Source organism: Columba livia, chromosome 1 (genome assembly GCF_036013475.1).
Source record: "Columba livia isolate bColLiv1 breed racing homer chromosome 1, bColLiv1.pat.W.v2, whole genome shotgun sequence".
NCBI lineage: Eukaryota > Metazoa > Chordata > Aves > Columbiformes > Columbidae > Columba > Columba livia.
In genome coordinates this window covers 147,877,183-147,895,627 of record NC_088602.1, presented here as the reverse complement: position 1 = coordinate 147,895,627, position 18,445 = coordinate 147,877,183, and the positions used below count along the sequence as shown (strand labels likewise).

The window sequence follows — 18,445 nt, the reverse complement described above, 5'->3', positions numbered from 1 at the left end:
ATTGAGTCCATCTCCTGTCCCTGCGCAGGACAACCCCACAGTTCACACCATGTGTCTGAGGGCTTGTCCAGTCTCTTCTTGAACACTGTCAGGCTTGGGGCTGTGACACCTCCCTGGGGAGCCTGTTCCAGTGCTCCACCACCCTCTGGGGGAAGAACCTTTTCCTAATGTCCAATCCAAACCTCCCCTGGCACATCTTCCTGCCATTCCCTTGGGTTCTGTCACTGGTCACCAGAGAGAAGAGATCAGCGCCTGCCCCTCCTCCTCCCCTTGTGAGGAAGCTGTAGCCGCCATGAGGTCTCCCCTCAGTCTCCTCCAGGCTGAACAAACCCAGTGACTTTAGGCGCTCCTCATATGACTTCCCCTCCAAACCCTTCACCAACTTCATAGCCCTCCTCTGGACACTACCCAGTAGCTTTATATCCTTTTTATCTTATGGTGTCCAGAACTGCACACAGGGCTCCAGGTGAGGCTGCAACAGCAGGAAATATTGTCACTGTAATATAAGCTAATACTATCACAGCAAATTTTTTATTTCCACAGGTGATACAGACTTAGAACAGCAATTAAACAACAAAATAAGTGGGGGTAAAACCTACAGTCTCATGAACCTCTATCCTACCCTCCTCTCTGCTCACTTCTGCCCTTTCACAAGTCAAAATGAATTTATTTCCTGTCTGCAGCACATCACAACAAGCCAGACGATGTGATCTGTCACTAGTGAAAAGAGCAGGGACACACACACCTGGTAACAGCTCTTAACATACCACTGGCAGTGTACGTTTGCTGCTGTGATTGCTTCAACATCAAGCATATACAAAATATTCCAAAGCCACACTTCTATGGGCTTGTGAGTGCTGGTGATTGTAGCAAGCTTCTTTTTGATAATGAACTAAAAAAAGCACCAACTAGGGACATACTCAAGGCGGCCTACATTCCCCTGAAGTTGTATGCTGCGCAGTGGCAAAAGCCAAGCGCCTTTGAGCAGTGACTCAGCAGCTCACAGTAGGGAGGAGGGTAGGGAGGAGAGAGCCACCAACAGTCGGTGGGGACAATCAGGTAGAGGGACTGTGGTGAGATTTAAGACACCCGGATATTCCTCAATACATATTCCTTCAGCTTCTGCTCTGTTCCCGATCAACCCATCTTAACTTGTCCCTTTCCTCTCATAAGGAAAATAAAAGTTGGTCTTTAGAGGGAACCCACATATTATTTGACCATGATAAAAATGAACAAGTAATAGAGACAAAGTACCACCACAGCTACTACATGGACCGGTAGCTGCCCAGTCCCAGCAAAATATCTTAGCTCAGTGTGATGTAACGCTAGATCCTCAGCAAGTTAACAAACAGATGTGGGGGCAACATTGACATACAAGGATCAGGCACTAGTTATTCTAGTTATTCCCACATATCAGGGCATTTTTTAAAGGCCACATGCTTTGCTAGAGAATGTTCAGTGGAGATAATTCTTCTCACAATACAGGGAAGATCTGGGCATATGCTGAGGGTCACGTGCAGGATAAACTGCTTTGGAGAGGGAAAGGAAATGAAGGGATGGTAACAGTGGGAGCATGGGCAGTCCTCAAAATTTCAAATACCTAATTAATGTGTGTATCAACACTACACACCCACCCTGCCCAGGCACCTTATTGTTCTCTTTCCCATGCAGATGGCACTGACCTCAAAAGAGTTAACAATTGCTAGCTCCCTATAAATCAGAGCCTTATATAGCCTGGCTGGTTCCTTTTTGTCTTTACAGACAATTTAACTTCCATGTCAGTGCCTTGGGGACACAACTTTCCAAGCTTGAAGAGACAAATCGCCCAAGGTTGAGAAAACTAGGGGAAAGCTAACACACTGAATGCCAATAGGTTATTGCACTACTTCTTCATTAAAAGCTTATAAAGTTTTAATTGAAAAGCCACACAGTAACAGGCATTATTTACAATACATGATTAATATTTCTTGAGCTCAATTAAGAGTTAATTCAGAAAGTCAAGAGGATAAAGCCAGGATCTTGTGCTGATTCAGCTGAGGTTTGCACTTTGTTGTGGTGGTGTTTGTTTATGGTTTCATTTGTTTGTTTTGCGGGGTTTGTGTGGGTTTTGTTTGTTGTGTGGTTTTGGTTGTTTGGTTGTAGGTTTTTTGTTTTGTTGGTTTTTGTGGTTTTGTTGTTGCTTTGGTTTCTTGTTGTTGTTTTGTTTGGTTTTTTTTAAAGCAGCTGCAGTAAAAACTGAATGACATCTAGGACAAGCCTCTTGATTCATCTACAGATGTGACCCAGAAGCAAAGCTCCCACAGACAGATTAATTCAGGCCAGGATAGAACATGTGGAAGGATTTTTAATAACCCAAGGCCTTATATAAGCCCTACTCTTTAGATTTGATGGTAAATACGGAATGCATGCAAGCATTCCTTTATCTGCTTTGTTTATTGTAAACAGATAGTCCACTGCTCCAGACCAGAAAAATCAGAGTTCCTCTTTTTCAAATTTGAGATGAGAGACTTGCAAACACAGAATGCTCTTCTTGATCCAGCACACTTACAGAACCATGTCATGTGTGTCTAGAGAAGCAGGAGTAAGTCCCTCAGCGCAGCACCCAGCCACTCCTGATCCCAACCACAGCCACTGGAGAGAAAAGCTGGCACAAGTTATGATGAGAAGGAGAACTGGAGGGTTCCCCCTCTTGGCTAGAACACAACAAGGATGGTTCACAGCATGTGATGCAGTCTTGAAGAGAAAACCAACTCAATTCTGTCAAGGTGGCATTTGCAGACCTCAACAAGGAGCTCTGGAAGTCAATCACTGTCCTCAACCTATGGGCTTTGACTGGTAGAAATTTTCCACAAGACTATATGACAAGTGACAAAAAGCACTGTTAACAAATGTGCTAGACTAGCCCTCAGGATCAATTATGGCTGTTATGCTACAGGGTGAGCTACACTAAACAACTGTAAACTGGTAACAAAATAATGAAAAAAATAGCTGAAAGTTCCTCCAATAAGTAGAACCCATCAGTTTAGATACAGCTGTGGTCCTCTAAGTGTCAGTAATCTGAACTTTGCTGAAAATCACTCTCAGGAGTGGATTCAACACACTACCAACCTTTAACATATAGTAGGAAACTGCTACTTAAAAACACCTGCTGAGTTTCAATTATGATTTAAAGACAGCAAAAATAAATAGACTTGGAAATTGACTCTCATGATGACTGTGCTATTTTTCATAGTTTTGTAATAGGTCTGTTATTAATTGTATACAAACATGCTGACATGCTAACCATAGTTGTTACTTTTGCTTCAGAGCAAAAACTTTAAGGACACACAAGAAAATGAATATTCTTATTTACCAGTATAATACTTTCAGCCTGATTTATGTAAAGCTGATTCTGGAGGAAACAGATACTCAAATCAAAATTCCAAAAGTAACCTTTTTTCCTATATGAATAGTGGGAACAATAGCACATACTGAATCTGTAAAGGAGACATTATTAGATAGTTAATGGAAAAAGATCACCAGTAAGGTGTCCAACAGAACTTTCACTGCATCTTAGAGAAGACCTGTAAGCTCACCAGATACATGCAGTTTGACTATGTCTATTTGCTGTGCATGCTGCGTGTTATTCTTCTGGGGTTTAGTTTAGTTTTAAGTGTTCTGAAAAGCCTGACAGGTCTCTCTGATTCAACTCTTAAAGAAGTATAAACAGACAGGTTACAGTTAAGTCTGTTCACAAAAGGAATGATACAAATAGGCAACTCATACAAAACTCAACTCCAAAGACATTAAAAAGCCCCCAGAAAAGCTATACGGCGCCGCGAGCCACCAATGCACCCGAGATTTTGGTTTTATCCAGTAAAAGCAAAAATTCCGTATAGAGGTCAGAGAAGAGTATCACCTTGCAGGAAAAATATCTGTGTTCCCTGAGCTCTTTTTTCCACCCTGAAACTAAACAGACCCAAATAAAATCCCCAAGACAAGGCACGCCTTGAGGAAATGCTGGCAGAACGCAAACGTTCCAGGAGAGCAATTATTACCATGATAAAAAATTCAGAACATGCAACACAGCTACAAAGCTTTTTATGTGCAAGTACTGGTTTTATCTGGTAACATAACTCATGACAGAGAGAAATTAGGTTCAATCGTTACTTTCCTCACACGACAGTGTCGTAGCCACAATATGAGTCCTAGGAACCCATCAAATGCATTTGCAATTAGAATCTTGTGTCTGAAAAACAAAATACAAGAAGTGACGAACTGGTCCGTGTCTGGGGATCCCAAGAGATCTTCCTCTGGGGAAATAAGCACATTTCCCACAATAACAGATTTCCCCAGAGCTTGGAAAGTGCTCGTCACATGATTTCTAGCAGTAAGAGCGGAGCAGCTGTGTACTGGTGAAGTTGTACAGGCGAAGGCTGTGCCTGCAGAGGGCTGCTGGGGTCGGGGCAGCTTCACTGCCGCCTGCCCTGAGCCCCGGTCTGCAGCCCCGCTGCACCATGCCTCTTCAGACCTGACAGCACTACCCTGCTAATCCTTCACAGAAACGGATTATAAAAGGGGCAGCTGGCAACACCCAGATCTAGAACAATACATTAAAAAAAAAAACAAAACAACAAAAGTAACAAAAAGCTCTCAGGCATTTATTGTAGTATTCATCTTGATGAAACTGTTTGGATAGGTGGAGCCATGAAAAACAGAGCAGAGTCCACAAATGGGACTGTACTTTTTATTAAGGAAAAAATAAAATTAAAAAAGGAAAACAAGTTATGTGAAACAAACCAAAGCACACCGATATTGCAGCCGCTGTTCTTATCCCCTTCAAGGAATTATTTGGCTGGATCAGCCTGCAGAAATGATCCTATTCCCTCCCTTGCCCTCTAACATCACCTCTAGTACCTGCAGAGAGCCAGCACCAAAGCAACGCCTTGAAGGTTTCAGTGTTAGCAGTTTAAAGTAAATTCAATTATTTAGAGACCACTGCTTCAGATAGACTGATCTGAAGTTGTTGGAATGGAAAAAAGAAAGGAGATCTAGTTGCTCCTTGACCATTTAAGTTCTTTCTCCTTCAGCCACAATGCCTAAAAGATAAAAAAAAATCTACTACTGTACCAAAGAAGTTACACACAAATAAAAGTGGATGTTTCACTGCTGCGGTCCATGATAAAAGCATGAAGTACAATTATTTTGAAAGGAAAACTCCTTTCTAGGACTTCTCTGATTGCCCTTTCATGCATCTTGACCATATTAAACTTAACTCTCCTCCAGCAGAGCATGTGCCTCTATTTCTGCATTGTCATTCTCAAGGCAGACACCTGGACTGCTGCAGGAGGAGATTTTAATCTCCAGTAGCGCAAACTGACTGCCTGGCTTCCCCAGGATGACAAGTGTCTCTTTACTCTTTTTCTCCTCCAGATTGTTAACAGACTCTAGTATATAGATTATACAGCAGCAAAGAAAATGTCAAAACTGGCAGAAAAGCCCGAGACAAAACACTGGAAACAGAGAACAGCTCTTCTAAGGCTGAGATAAACTGTAAACATTAAGTGTATTTCAAGGAAATTTAGTTTTTCCTCCCTTCAGCATGGGCAAATAACTAGTTAAATGCAAATCCAGATCTGAACATCATTAAGACAAGAACCCTGGGGAGGCAGAGACAATTTCAGCTACGGGTCACAAATACGAATACCAGCCTCTTACCAAGGGAAGAAAGGTAATTAACTGAATACCAATAAACACCGATTGCATGTACTTATTTCACCTCTTCCAAATAAACAGAAAGCAGATGAGCTTGTAACATGAATGTGAATCTGAGAAAACAGAAAAAGCAGCTAGCTTCCACGTAATCTTATACTTTTTCCTCCTTATAGACATTCCCAGACTATTTCAACATTGATGAAATCTAACCATGGAAAACAGGATCCGCAGAGCTTGAGAAGAAATATATTATTGGGGAGGAGGGATGGGAAATGAAGAGGAAAAACATCCTTACCAAGTGCCTGGCCTTACTGTGCACTTTTCCAGGAGACCAAGAATTGCTTCTGATGCAGCAGCACTCAGCCCTGGAGAAGTCAGAGCAAAACAGGAGGGGAGGTACGAGAAGAGAAGGGAGGGGAAAGGAGGAGAAGGGAGGGAAGAAGAGAAAAGGGGAGGGTAGAACATGTACACTGCATGGCTATTTGTTGAGCTGTAACATTGCTTTTTGGAAAGAGGAACGAAGCTACTGCTTAAATCAGGCTGGGAATTGGTTTGCCGTTATGTTTCAAGGTAAGGGAACAAGATCTTAGAGTGACCATTTGGGCTCAAAACAGAGTCGGAAAGAAGAAATGTGCGTCTCCACACGTGCTTATTTAGAGAAGCTGGAATACCAAACGTGCTTTTTGCTCCGAAAGAGATATCATACTAAAACTTAAGCAGGGTAAATGTAAGAGCTGCAGACAAACCTGTCACTGAAATTAGTGAAAGAGGGAAGGCTGCCCAGAAGAAAGCAAGGTTTCCTTGCTTTCCTACAGCCTTCCAAACTCAGACTGCATCCAACCTGCAAATTTAAGAGACTGTAAACTAGATGGAGTAGTCATTTTATCTCTTAATTCACATTTATGTTGCCAGCTGCATCCAACCACAATATGCAGTGCACTGCAGACATTCCTACTTGGAAGACTTTCACCCTAAAGCAGTAAAACATACCAAGGGCAAGGGAAACAGCATATACGCAATGGCCAGAATCATAGTATCAAAATACTGGATGCACTTTAATGTAAAAATATGCCAACGATTCTCCCACCACCCAACCACCTAGTCCCAACCTACCATGAAAAGTTAGCTGAATTACAATTGTAGTGCCTGAAGGAAGAATGGGAGGGGAACACTCATTGTTTCAACAAATCATTTCATCACCACATCTCTGCAAGACTGGGATGAAATATCAAAAAGCGACTTCGCATCTCAGAGACTCTGCCTCTTGTATCCCAAATTTCCCATTCCTTACAAGCCATGCCAACTTCTTGAAATCTACAGCATAGCTATCCAATTTATCAAGCTTTATTCCCTTGAGCTAGCAATTTTGCTTCTAGTTAACTGTTGTCCACCATCCTCAACCAGATGCTTTCCTGGAGCCACAAGACTCCCTCGCCCACAAAGCAACCTGAAGTCTTGCACACATGCAGAACCTTGGGAGCTCTTCCAGCTGCACCACATCGTGGCTGCACAGCATGACACAGCAAGTGGTCCCACCGGATGACACAGCTCTGCAAAATTCTGACTCCACAGATCTGCAGTGGGGCCTAGGAAGGGCTCAGCTGACTGCTTACCTTTGCCCTCCTGGCAAAGGTAGGCTTCAGTCCAAAAATCAGAAAAGGTCCCAAGTTACATGGTACCAAGGGATGAGATGGCACCAGAGACACTACAGAAGTGTCTCTGTCTGCCCCTGAAAAGCTGATTCCTGTGAAGCTCTCCTCTGCTCCTGACCCACGAAAAAACAGACAGGCTGTTCTGGTATCTTAGTTTCAAGTAAACTCTTAACAGCTGTAGGAAAGACCTATCTGCACACCATTCCAGAACAACACAAAAATCGAACCTCTTACTGTCACAGCAACATAATTCGCTGCAGATTTACAGGTTTATACATTGCCCTCAAGGCTCTAGCAAAGTATTACTGACAACCTGATCTGGCACACAGAGCCCCTGTGGCAGATGCTTATCTTTAAAAAATGCAAACCACTTGCCTGATGGCTGACAGCCTGTCAGGCAGCTCTCCCCTGAAACACGCGTGCACACACACACTCCCTCACCGCACACCCAGCTCCCAGCACTGCCATCTGCAGAACACCATCCCACAAATTCAGAAGAGACCAAAAAGCATGTCACTCAGTACAAATTTATGTTTTCATTACAGAGGAAAAAAATAAAAAGGCAATAAAACCATATACTGCTTTCCTCCAAGTAAAGCCACAAACTCAGTGTGTCCCCAATCCCATTCCCAGAGCAACTCACAAAGAGTTAGTGCAGTTCCATTAATTTGGCTGGAAAGGACTTTCATCACCTTGTCTCTTTCCTCTCCTCTTCTGCTGTTTCAAAAATAGCTCTGGCTTGTTTGCTGTACTGCTTATGTCAGTCTGATTTTATGCCTGACTGGATGTATACAGACAAGCTCGTAGCCCATTCAACACCGACTACCCAGATCTGTACATACATGCACAGTCACACAAACACAAAGCACAGTCCCCTCCCTTGGAGGCCATGCTGGAAAGCTGCTTGTTTGCAGAGGCTTTGCACTGTATTAAGTATGTTTATAGCAAGCCTCAAATCAGGGTTAGAGGACAGACGGCAGCCTTTTCTGATGTTGGGAAAGAAAAAAAATAAAGGCAGAAAAGCAAAATAGCACTAACATCCCTCTGTCTTAAAGCTGCAAGTAAGGACCTTCTCTGTGATGAAAAGACTTTGAAATGCGAGTGCATTTCGCAAATGACCTAAGGTCATTGGGCTGCATGCTGTTAGTGTTTCTGCCCATTAAAGACAAACAATCCCTCCCAAAGGCTTTGAAAACTATTAACCCTGATATCCAGGAAGGGAAATGATATAGGTACAGATGTGCAGAAATTCTAGAGCAAACTACTGCTAAAGAAAAAATCAGGTAAAGTCATGAAATATGAGAAGTTGTCTGAATGAGATTTTTCCTACTAACAGTTTTTAATCACTCGGTTTTCCTAAAGAGCTTTTCTTTTTAGAATAAATCAACTTGCTGGAGCCATTTGACTAATCCCAGATTAATTCCACTCAAATCTGGCATCCTTCCCAAACCCTGAAATCTAAAGATCAGCCTCCTTTAACACAGTTCTACCTTCAAGACCCAGCTCACAGGCTGTGAGCTGTCTCTGTGATGTATTTTTAAATGAAACTTTTTCAGCACGCCATGACTCAGGAACATTCGTTACTATGAACTGAAGATTTCCACAAGGAAATGCAGCACAAAGAAATCTTGATTGCTCATTCTATCCATGTTCCCATATAGCTGTAAAATCCAATATGTATTAGCTATTTTATCGCTCATTATAAAAATAAATTAGCACCTACTGACACTTCTGTATGAAGTGCTCCCCAACTACGTATCTGGTAAAAAACCCTCTGAAATGTAAGAGGAGAAAAAAAAGAAACATAAACCATTTTCCAGCAGTCACCAGAGTACGAAGATAATATTAAAAAGAGAAGCCTCTCAGGCACAGTATCTCTTGTTACAGGTGTTTGCTTCTAAATGCCATTCTGTATGTATATTAACAGCAAAGAACATACAAACAAAAGTTCACCATATCACAACAAAGTAGCATCTTAACACACAGTGTATGAAAACTAGTAGTTATTTGACATCTGAGGACCTCTTCAATTCCAAGGGCAATCCAACAAACCAGATGTGCAAAGAGCTGGAACAGACTGTCTGGGGAAATTGTGGAGTCCAACCACATAGGTCTTTAATGTCAGCATCAGAAATGAACCGGTCAAAGTTAGTTTACCTTGGGGCAGAGAGGTGAAATAGATGACAGCCCAAGATCCCTTTCCAACTATAAGGTCGTGACCTCCTGCTTTTTGTTTGCTTTTTTGGGGGGCATTCCTGCTCTCATCTGCTTACTTCTATCAACTCCTCTTACCTTCCACTCCTTTGAAGACTAGTATCACACTTAGAAATAAGTTTTGAACAAAGGATGAAAATTAAACACTGTCTTCTTACCCATCCTCCTTGTTGAATGATATAGTCTGCAGAATAGTCTTCTAGATATGTCACCCCGAAGTTCACAAGTGCACTCAGTGGCTCCTGGCCCCGTCTGGTTAACTCCATCAGAAATTGTTGTAGCAGAACCAGGGGTACCAAGACCTTCAAAAAACAAGAATTGCAAATAAATACAGAAAGCGTTATTGATGCTCCTGTGTAGGTGAAACAGAAGATTTCATGTGGTCCACAGAAAAAGTCTGAATCTATAAGTCCAAAGATATCAGAGGCTATACACTTCATTTTTTGAAGACACAAGGCAGAAACACAATTCAATAAAAAAGAAGCACTTAATCTGGTAAGCAAAACACCACAGCCTATCTGGAGAGTTTCACAGAACAGGACTGCAGGGCTTTCTTAAGCCCCATTTTTTTCCAACACAGATTCAGGTAAAGAAGCAGAAGAGGTCCAGAACTTGCTACCCCAGAAGTGGAAAGATGCAGCATTATAGTTGGAAGGGATATGCATCCAAATTGTATTTAAACAGCAAACTCATACACATTCTTGAACAGATGCATTGCACTAGACAGCCTCTTTCAAAATTCACACTTGGCTTTCAGACAGGACAGAAAAATAACACCTCTTCCAGCACCACAACATTACAGACATGTTTAAAATGACAAACACAAACCCCTCTCCACGTTAAACTTTCCTTTTCTGTGCCAAATTCAACACATACAGAATTCCCTCCCTCATTTCCTACTCCCATTCCTCCTCCCAAACCTTTGCTCTTTAACTGAATGCTCAGCCTTAACCCAAATGTGAATTGCTCTGAAAGATGCAAGACTGTGTGAAGCCACCTCCTCCATATTATACAGTTCTAGACACTTCCTTCTGAAATTACGGGTTTGTTTGCCTAAACAACATGGAGTTGAAATTTTAAACTCTTAGTGTAGTCTCCCAAAGCATGCATGTGACCCTCTGGGCAAAGTTTATATGCAGGACTTTGCAAGTTCAAGAAACTGGTATGAACTGAAGTCATTAGCATCTGAAAAAAAGCACTATGATAGAACAGAAAAAATATTTTTAAGTTTTACTGCACCTTGTTCATGACATCTCCATTGCACATCTATTCACTATAAAAATAAGAATATTGTTTCCCAGCTGCACAAGTTAGATGCAGGCTAATACTACTGCTCAGACTGAACTCCAAATGCCTCCTTCCTTTCCCAGTCTCCTCCTCCTTCAGCCTGATTTTCTTGTCTGTAAATATCATCCATTACTATTCCCAAAAATCACAGCTTAGGATGCAAAGCTGGAGGAAGACAAATCAGAAAAGGAGGCTGAGTTTGAGATTTGTACTAAATCCATGGTGGAATCATACTGAGATGGACCACTAAGAACAGATGAGACCTTAAAAATGCCTGTAATCTGCGAAATTTAAGATGTTCCAGCTGATTAACAACAGAGAGAGTCCACTACTAAGACAGACAGGTTATAGCACTGTTCTTCTGGGACAAACTGTTAACACTGTAGTCACTTAACTAGGAATGTCATGATGTTTGAATTTTAAAAGTCTTGGGGTTTTTTGAGTGTCTTGTAATGAATCTCAACTCAGAGGCAGAAGAAGGACAAGCTTACAGTGCACAATGACGAGGAACAGGTCAAGGTGAGGTGTCAGAAGAAACTTCAGTCCTTTTGGATCCAAAAAAAAAGCATGCTGGCAAGGCAAGGCATCTTTCAGAGGCTTTGGGCACACCCACATAGTGCTACAACAGCATGAACACTGAGATCTCAAAATATTTGACATTTACTTTAAGCTGGAGGCAAGAGAAACAAAGGCAAAAAAAAGGCTGCTTAGGAAATGAAGGGAGCTCAAATGTTGGCATACTGAACATGACTGTTCCCTTCTTCCTTTGCCAACTTAAATATCTAATCCATCCACTCCTCTCAAATTTAGCAAGCCTCTGCAGGCCTCAGGAGCAAGGGACCAGATTCTAACTCTAATACCCAGTCCCACACAGACCAACAAACACAGCCTGGTTTTCCCTTCCCACTGAAATTACTGATGCTTCTTCTACCTTTGAGATCAGTGGGAACAGGAACAGATTTGCATGATACTATCCCTAAATCTCAAAATTCATGAAAGAAATTACTTTCACAGTTATTTCCATAAAGGTTAACAACAGCTTTCTGTATGTAAGAGTAGCTATGTGAATTGTGACGAGATTTAACTGGACCAAAGTAAAAACATAGCCTTAGCAATTCAAAGCAATTGCAATTCCCTCTACCAGTACACCTGGGAAGGAATGCTAGGGGCTATTTATATTTTAACTGAAGAAAAACTTACACCATATCAAGCACAGCATGCCAGAAAATAGTTGGCAGGAGAAAACGTCTATGGAATCACTAAAAAAAAAAAAAAAAAAAAAACCACAAACAAAATTTACTATGAGAAGACTTCTCATTGTGTAAATGAACGATTTCCGGCAACTATACTATTGCAATCCCATAGTACAATATTACAAAAAAAAAAAACCATGAGGAAAGTTCAGAGGTTTTGAAGAAGCTACATCCAAAGTAATTAATACTTCAGTATACCTTTTGGCTGTTTCAACATAAAGTTCATCTAATTCTTTACAAGGTTATTTCTTGCATTTTTGTTGTTATTATTCCTTGGCTCCATTAATGAGTTAAAAGGGCACATTAAGATGACTGCTATCCTACTGACCAGTACAACTGACTCTCAATACCAGTAGTTTTTATTCTTTTATTGGATGCACAACAGTGGGATTATGTCTTTTAGAGTATGTATATAATATAAAATTTTTAAGCAAAAAGCATAAAAACTCTACAGTGGAGTATTCCAATTTTTTATTACAGAAATATATTTTGACCTAAGTTTGAGGTGGTTTTGGTTTAACGAGAGTCTTATTTCAAACACAAGAATCGCCCTTTTCTTCACAGATTCTAACACTGAGCCTATTATTTTTACATCACAATCTCTGAGAATTACACTAAATAATTTCTTTCCCTGATGTTTTTTTTCTTTTTTATGGAGAACAAGCATTCCTAGTGTCTGTGGGTATCCTTCACTTCTGTGGAATATTAATGGAAGAACCGATGTTTCTATGTATTATTAATAGTTTACCCTGCAATATTTCCTCATTCAGATAGATACTCATGTTTTAGTGAATGAAAACACTCCTTTCCATCCCATGTGCTAGTCAGTTCACCAGATCTCTTCAGCAGCTCAAACATACCACAGCACTCTGGAAAAGCTCCACGTTTTTAAATGGAAAAAAAAACCCAGCCCAGCTCTATTTATACATGACTTCTTTCTGCTCCTGCTTGTCTAATGAATAGGTTCTTTGACAAATGGTATGACTAAAAATGACACCTTCCCAATTGTAAACCAGAGACATCAAGCCTTTGTTCACATGCACCCTCCAAGCAGCTGATAATCCAGTACCTCCCCGAAGTATATGCTTACCTGTACGACATGTGGCTCATGTACATAACATCAAGGAAGATTTGCAAACACTACTTTGAGTCTGCTTTGTGCCACAGAGATACTGGGCCTTTAAGGCATCAGTGTGACTCTCTCGAGTGCACCACATTCAATAGATGGGGCTTTTATACATACATAAATATATATAATAAAATATACCTACAACAGCAAAGCCTCCGAAAATTTAATTGAGATTTTTATATACTAGTTCACAGGCTTTTGCAAGAACATCCTGCTGTGCAAGATGCCACCACTGAGCACAACAGATCGAGCTTATGTGTAACTTAAAACACACTCCATCTACTAGCCTCGGTTGTTTTATTTCTTCTAGTCTGGATCAAACCACAGCCTTGATCACACAGAAGTCTGTCTGTGGGAAGGCTTTCCCATATTTGTAATCCTTTGACATCTGTCACAGCTACTGTGCATCTTCAATTTCTGCTCCACCCAAGAAACTACAGGATATGCAAGGTCTGTGAGCATAAAACTGGGAACAATTTATTATTCTGTTCAGCTAGCTCATATAGTTGTATGTTTTCTTATTAGTCATAAAAGGGAGTAAGCTTCAGTTATCCCTACAGAGTCAATTTAAATACACATCCTTCAGATTTCACAAGCTTGAGGCCAGCACAGCCTCACATTCCTGCTTTATGCCAGCTAATTAGACCCAGCACTATGGCTATTTATAGCTACTTTTAAAAATTATTTTTCTAACAGCTTCTTCTTTAGAGTGAAAATTAAATGAGGTTGAAGTTGGAGGAAAGATACCTTGATCTCTTCTGTTATAAAATACAATTCCGATTAAGACAATACAGGAATTTAAAAGGAAATGAAACCAACACAAATGTATTCCATCTCCTCAAAACAAGTATTATTAAAGGAACTGCTAGGCATTCCTAAAGCATCAAACTACCACAAGAACAATATAAACAGATGCTGTATTATTCCACAAAATTTCCATTCTGGTTTGCTTGTGGACTATGACTTTTGTAGCAACAAATGTTACAGGTAAGCAAAGATGACGACAAAGGCATCTTCTGGATTATATTCTCAATCCCAAACTGAAAATCCACTAGCCACAGGGGCTGCACACATGCAGTAGCAATGAAGGCTGAATCACAAAACCCCAAATATGGCTGATCCATCTACCCAGCATCTTCAAGAGGAGTGTACCAAGAGCATATGGAGAGCCACTGGGCAACTAACAAGGTCCAACCACCTCCTCCCTTGCCAACTGAGCCACAATGACCTGTTTTATGCTTGTTTTTAGTTTTCACTAACTTAAAAGTAAAATGTGCTACCTTAAGCCACCTTCTTCATAATCAGATTTCATGGTTGTTTAAATGAAAATGCTGGGAACCACAGGATGATAAACTGAAAGCACACACACAATAATTATAATTGCTGCAGTCATGGGCAATAACTTGTCAAGCTATGTTTAATAAACTGCTTTGACAGTGCCTACACTCTTGGTTAGATGATCAGTTTCTGAAGTAAGCAGGGAAATCTAGTTAAGGAAAAGTATATCTGAAAAACAAAACAAAACAAAAAACCCAAATGTAAAGCAGGAAAAAAGATTTGTTATTGCCTTTTAAATTTAAGACTAAATTTTAACTCTCAATTTGTGATTAAATTTGTAAACAGTTATTTCATTCTTTCATTTTTTCTGATACCCACTGAACACATCAGAGAGTAATTAAGATGATGAATTTGAATGATGAATGAAAGATGAATCTGAGAACAGTAATTCTACTCATTCTACATTAAAACTATAATGAGGTTATGTTCTTAAAACTATTATAAGATTGTTCTTATACAGATTAGCATTTTATTTTAAAAAGAAGCATTATAGCATTTGAGATAACTACTCCTGGAATCAGGTAGGGACACCATTCTTAGGTTTGATGAATGATTTAGATGTTGTGAAGATATTATCAATTTTTAGTTTCATTGTGTTTAACATTTTTTTACATATATTCTGAGCCTGGGATGGGAGCAAAGAAACAGTAGATAAATACTATGAAAACATCTGTCAGAATTCATTACCAAGCTGCTAAAAGAATAAATTTCTCTTGGCAATTTAAAAATGTTTCGTAATTATTGTGGAAAAAAAAAATATGTCAAGCAGCAACTCTAACTTTTCCTTTTACTATAATGAAGGAAGATTGACCTAATATTTCTATTAGACAACTTCTGGCTAAATTATCTAAAAACTATGTATTATGTCCTCATGCACCATTCTGAGAGTGAAAATTAATATTTCATACTAAAAACAAGTGGGTTCTTTTTATTCTTGTTCCTCTCTGAAGCATAACTGTACCTAGTAAAAATCATTGCAGATATCAAATAGATGCAAGAACTATCAAAGGGAAATACACTTATTTAGTACCTTGTTCCATCCACTGGCATGAGCAGCCGCTTCTTGTGTGCGCTCTCGATATTCTTGGTATGTCACCGGCCTGCAGAAGTTAAACCAACACTGAAAGTTATAAAAGGAAACAAAAGAACAAGAATAAAATAAAAATCTCAGTTTCCAGAGAAGAAAATATTTTCACATCTACTACAGCAAATAATTTTCAAGAGCTAACAAGTCTCACAATTCAGAACATAAAACACCAGCACCAGGCAGGATCAGGAAGGCATTGCCTTTTCCCTGTTACACAATTTCATATCATCGGTTAAATGAATTTCATAATAATTTGATAGTCTACAAAGGACATTAGGCAAGTAGCTTCTCTGATATGCTACCAAAATTTCTAAGCTCTTGCATGTAATTTGTTACAATCTAAGACTTTAAAGATAAAAAATCTCACTAAGAAATTCACATTTGAGATAGAGGTCAATGCAGACTCAAATTTGTGTAAACAATATAGACTATGAACCAAAACAGGCTGCTTGACCGCTTTAATATTATGTTACAGTTTAAGCCTTTATTTGCAAGAAACAGCACTTTTGATCACAAAACCCCCTTCCTATTTCAGTAGATACCTCTGTTTTAGATTCATCACATCTCTACTTCTCTGAATTGGGATGATGGAATTCCCTCTCTTCCATATGCTTTCCTCCCAGATCAGACAGTATCTTAGAGTCAGTAACAACAAAGGCTTTCTGCTGAGTAACAGCAGATGATGCTGTCAAAAGCAGCTGTGTTGAGCCAGATCATGACAAAAGCCAAGTTCATACTTTGGTTTCAGGGAAATAGTGGTAACTGGCATTGGACAGAAGACCACTTATTGAACTCCAAGAACCTGTCATGATATAACAGCCTACTGTACCATAACATGCTTGCTAATATGCATATAAGAAGACAGGAAAATACAAGCAAAATAAATAAGTATTGTATCAAATAGCACTACTGTAGCAAACACAGGTAAAAGAACAGAGTTAGAGCCCACTGGGGAAAACATAATTTGATTTTGTCATTTTAAGTGCATTCTCTTAACTTCCTTGGTACGTTAGTTCTTTTGAAACACAAATTCAAATGAATCAGTGGGTTGAGAAGAGCAACAACAGCTGCAGAAAATATATTATCTGGAGATTAAACAGTAGCTCTAGTTTGCCTTATAAAAAGGCATGTGTGTCAACACGTTTTCACAGGATTTCAGACTTTATATGTATGTACATACACATATAAATAAAATACTTAGAATGCAAACATTTTCCCATAGAAAATAGAGGAAGCCTAGAACATCAGGCTACTAACAAGCTAAAACCACTACAAAAAGAATCAACCTAGAGTGAACCAGTTATGACTCCTCAATGTTAATCAGTCAACCAATTATCTACAACCTTTAACACACTTATACTTGCAATGTTGCTGTTTCAATTTCCCATTTTAAACACACAAAAAGGATGGCTTGCAAGGCTTACTGATACATTTTCAACTTGTTGCCAGCCTGGTTTTTTACTTTGTAGTGAGGTATTTATCAAAACAACAGCTCTTTGGAAGATACTAAGTACAAGTTTTTAAGGCCCCATGGGGCAAATAACTGGCTTGTATAGGCAGATAAGCTTCTGCTGGTTCTGGAGGAACACACTAGCATGTCTTTTGCCACTTCAGGAGAAACTTGTACCCCACATAATCTTTTCTGTGTGTAAATGATTGTTTACACAACACTGAACTTACTTTTTCACCCTATAGCAACTGCATATAGAAGCACACAGTTTATTTATTAGTTTCTGAAAGTTAAATGGCAAGTTGACAGTGTACTTTTTCCCTTGGATGACTCATGGAAAAAGATACAAACATTTTCCTCTGTCTGGTCTGATGTTACATGGCACCTTTGCTGTGAAACACAGGTCAGAGTCATAGAATCATAAAATGGTTTGGGTTAGAAGGGACCTTTAGAGATCATGGGCAGGACATCTTCTACTATACATCAGGTCACCCAAAGCCTCATCCTACCTGACTTTGAACAGTCAGTTTTGAATTACATTGGTCATAAAAAAAATCAGCCCTTAGTTGTTGACTAGGGAGCTAGTTAAGGAATAGATGGGCTAGTTAAGGAATCATAAGAAAGGTTGAGGTTGGAAAGCACCGCTGGAGAACATCCTGTCCAACCTCCCTGCTCAAGCCGGGAGCTTTTGAGTATCTCCAAGGATGGAGACTCCATAACCCCCCTGAGCAATCTGTGCCAGTGCTCAGGCACCAGTAGCAAGGTGTTTCCTGATGTTCAAATGAAATGACTTTCAAATGGAATCTTCCAGAAGTCTGCCACAAAGGTGTTACCTTCATGAGGGCATGAGATGCCTCTCCAATGCACGTATGGGAGGCTTAAGCTCCATGCATCGTAAAGTTTACACTAGGCACTGGTATCTAGGTTTCCAGTACTTTGTTGTTCAAACAGTTCATGAACAGCCACACAAACTCTGCAAGAGTAATGTTAGAGATTCTCAGCTTCTTTTGACACATTTTATTTAAACCAATCCATAAAACACAGACTCAGATAGCTATTTGCTGATGCTGCCTTCATAACTGCATTTATGTAACTGTCCCTAAAGCAGCACCTTCCAACTCCAGCTCTCTACAAACACATCTTGGAGGTCACTCAGAACAGCCAGAAGTAGTTCATGTGGATCCATTAAAATCAATTTACAGCAGAAAAACAAGAGACCACAACAATTTTATCAATTTGAAAAAGACATAAATTAAGATACTAGCCTGTCAAGTACAATGTGCTATTTAAACAATAAGCTTAAACTGGAATGGCACCAAGCTTGGCCCAGGGGCCCACCTT

The 18,445-nt window shown here is 39.9% G+C and overlaps 1 protein-coding gene across 7 annotated transcripts in view; it reads right to left on the bottom strand.

Moving 5' to 3' along the window:
• Positions 1–18,445, bottom strand: part of BCL2L13 (BCL2 like 13) — a 44,870-nt gene that overhangs the window by 9,613 nt on the left and 16,812 nt on the right. For 4 of the 7 annotated variants that reach the window (XM_065036847.1, XM_065036855.1, XM_065036871.1 and 1 more), the window contains exons 5-6: positions 15,598–15,667; positions 9,719–9,862 (exon numbers count right to left, since the gene is read on the bottom strand). In XM_065036847.1, coding sequence (XP_064892919.1) covers positions 9,719–9,862; positions 15,598–15,667 — 214 coding nt within the window. Of the gene's footprint in view, positions 1–9,718; positions 9,863–12,453; positions 14,736–15,597; positions 15,688–18,445 lie in introns of those variants that run through there. The other 3 variants (XR_010467338.1, XR_010467339.1, XM_065036882.1) reach the window with 3 other exon arrangements.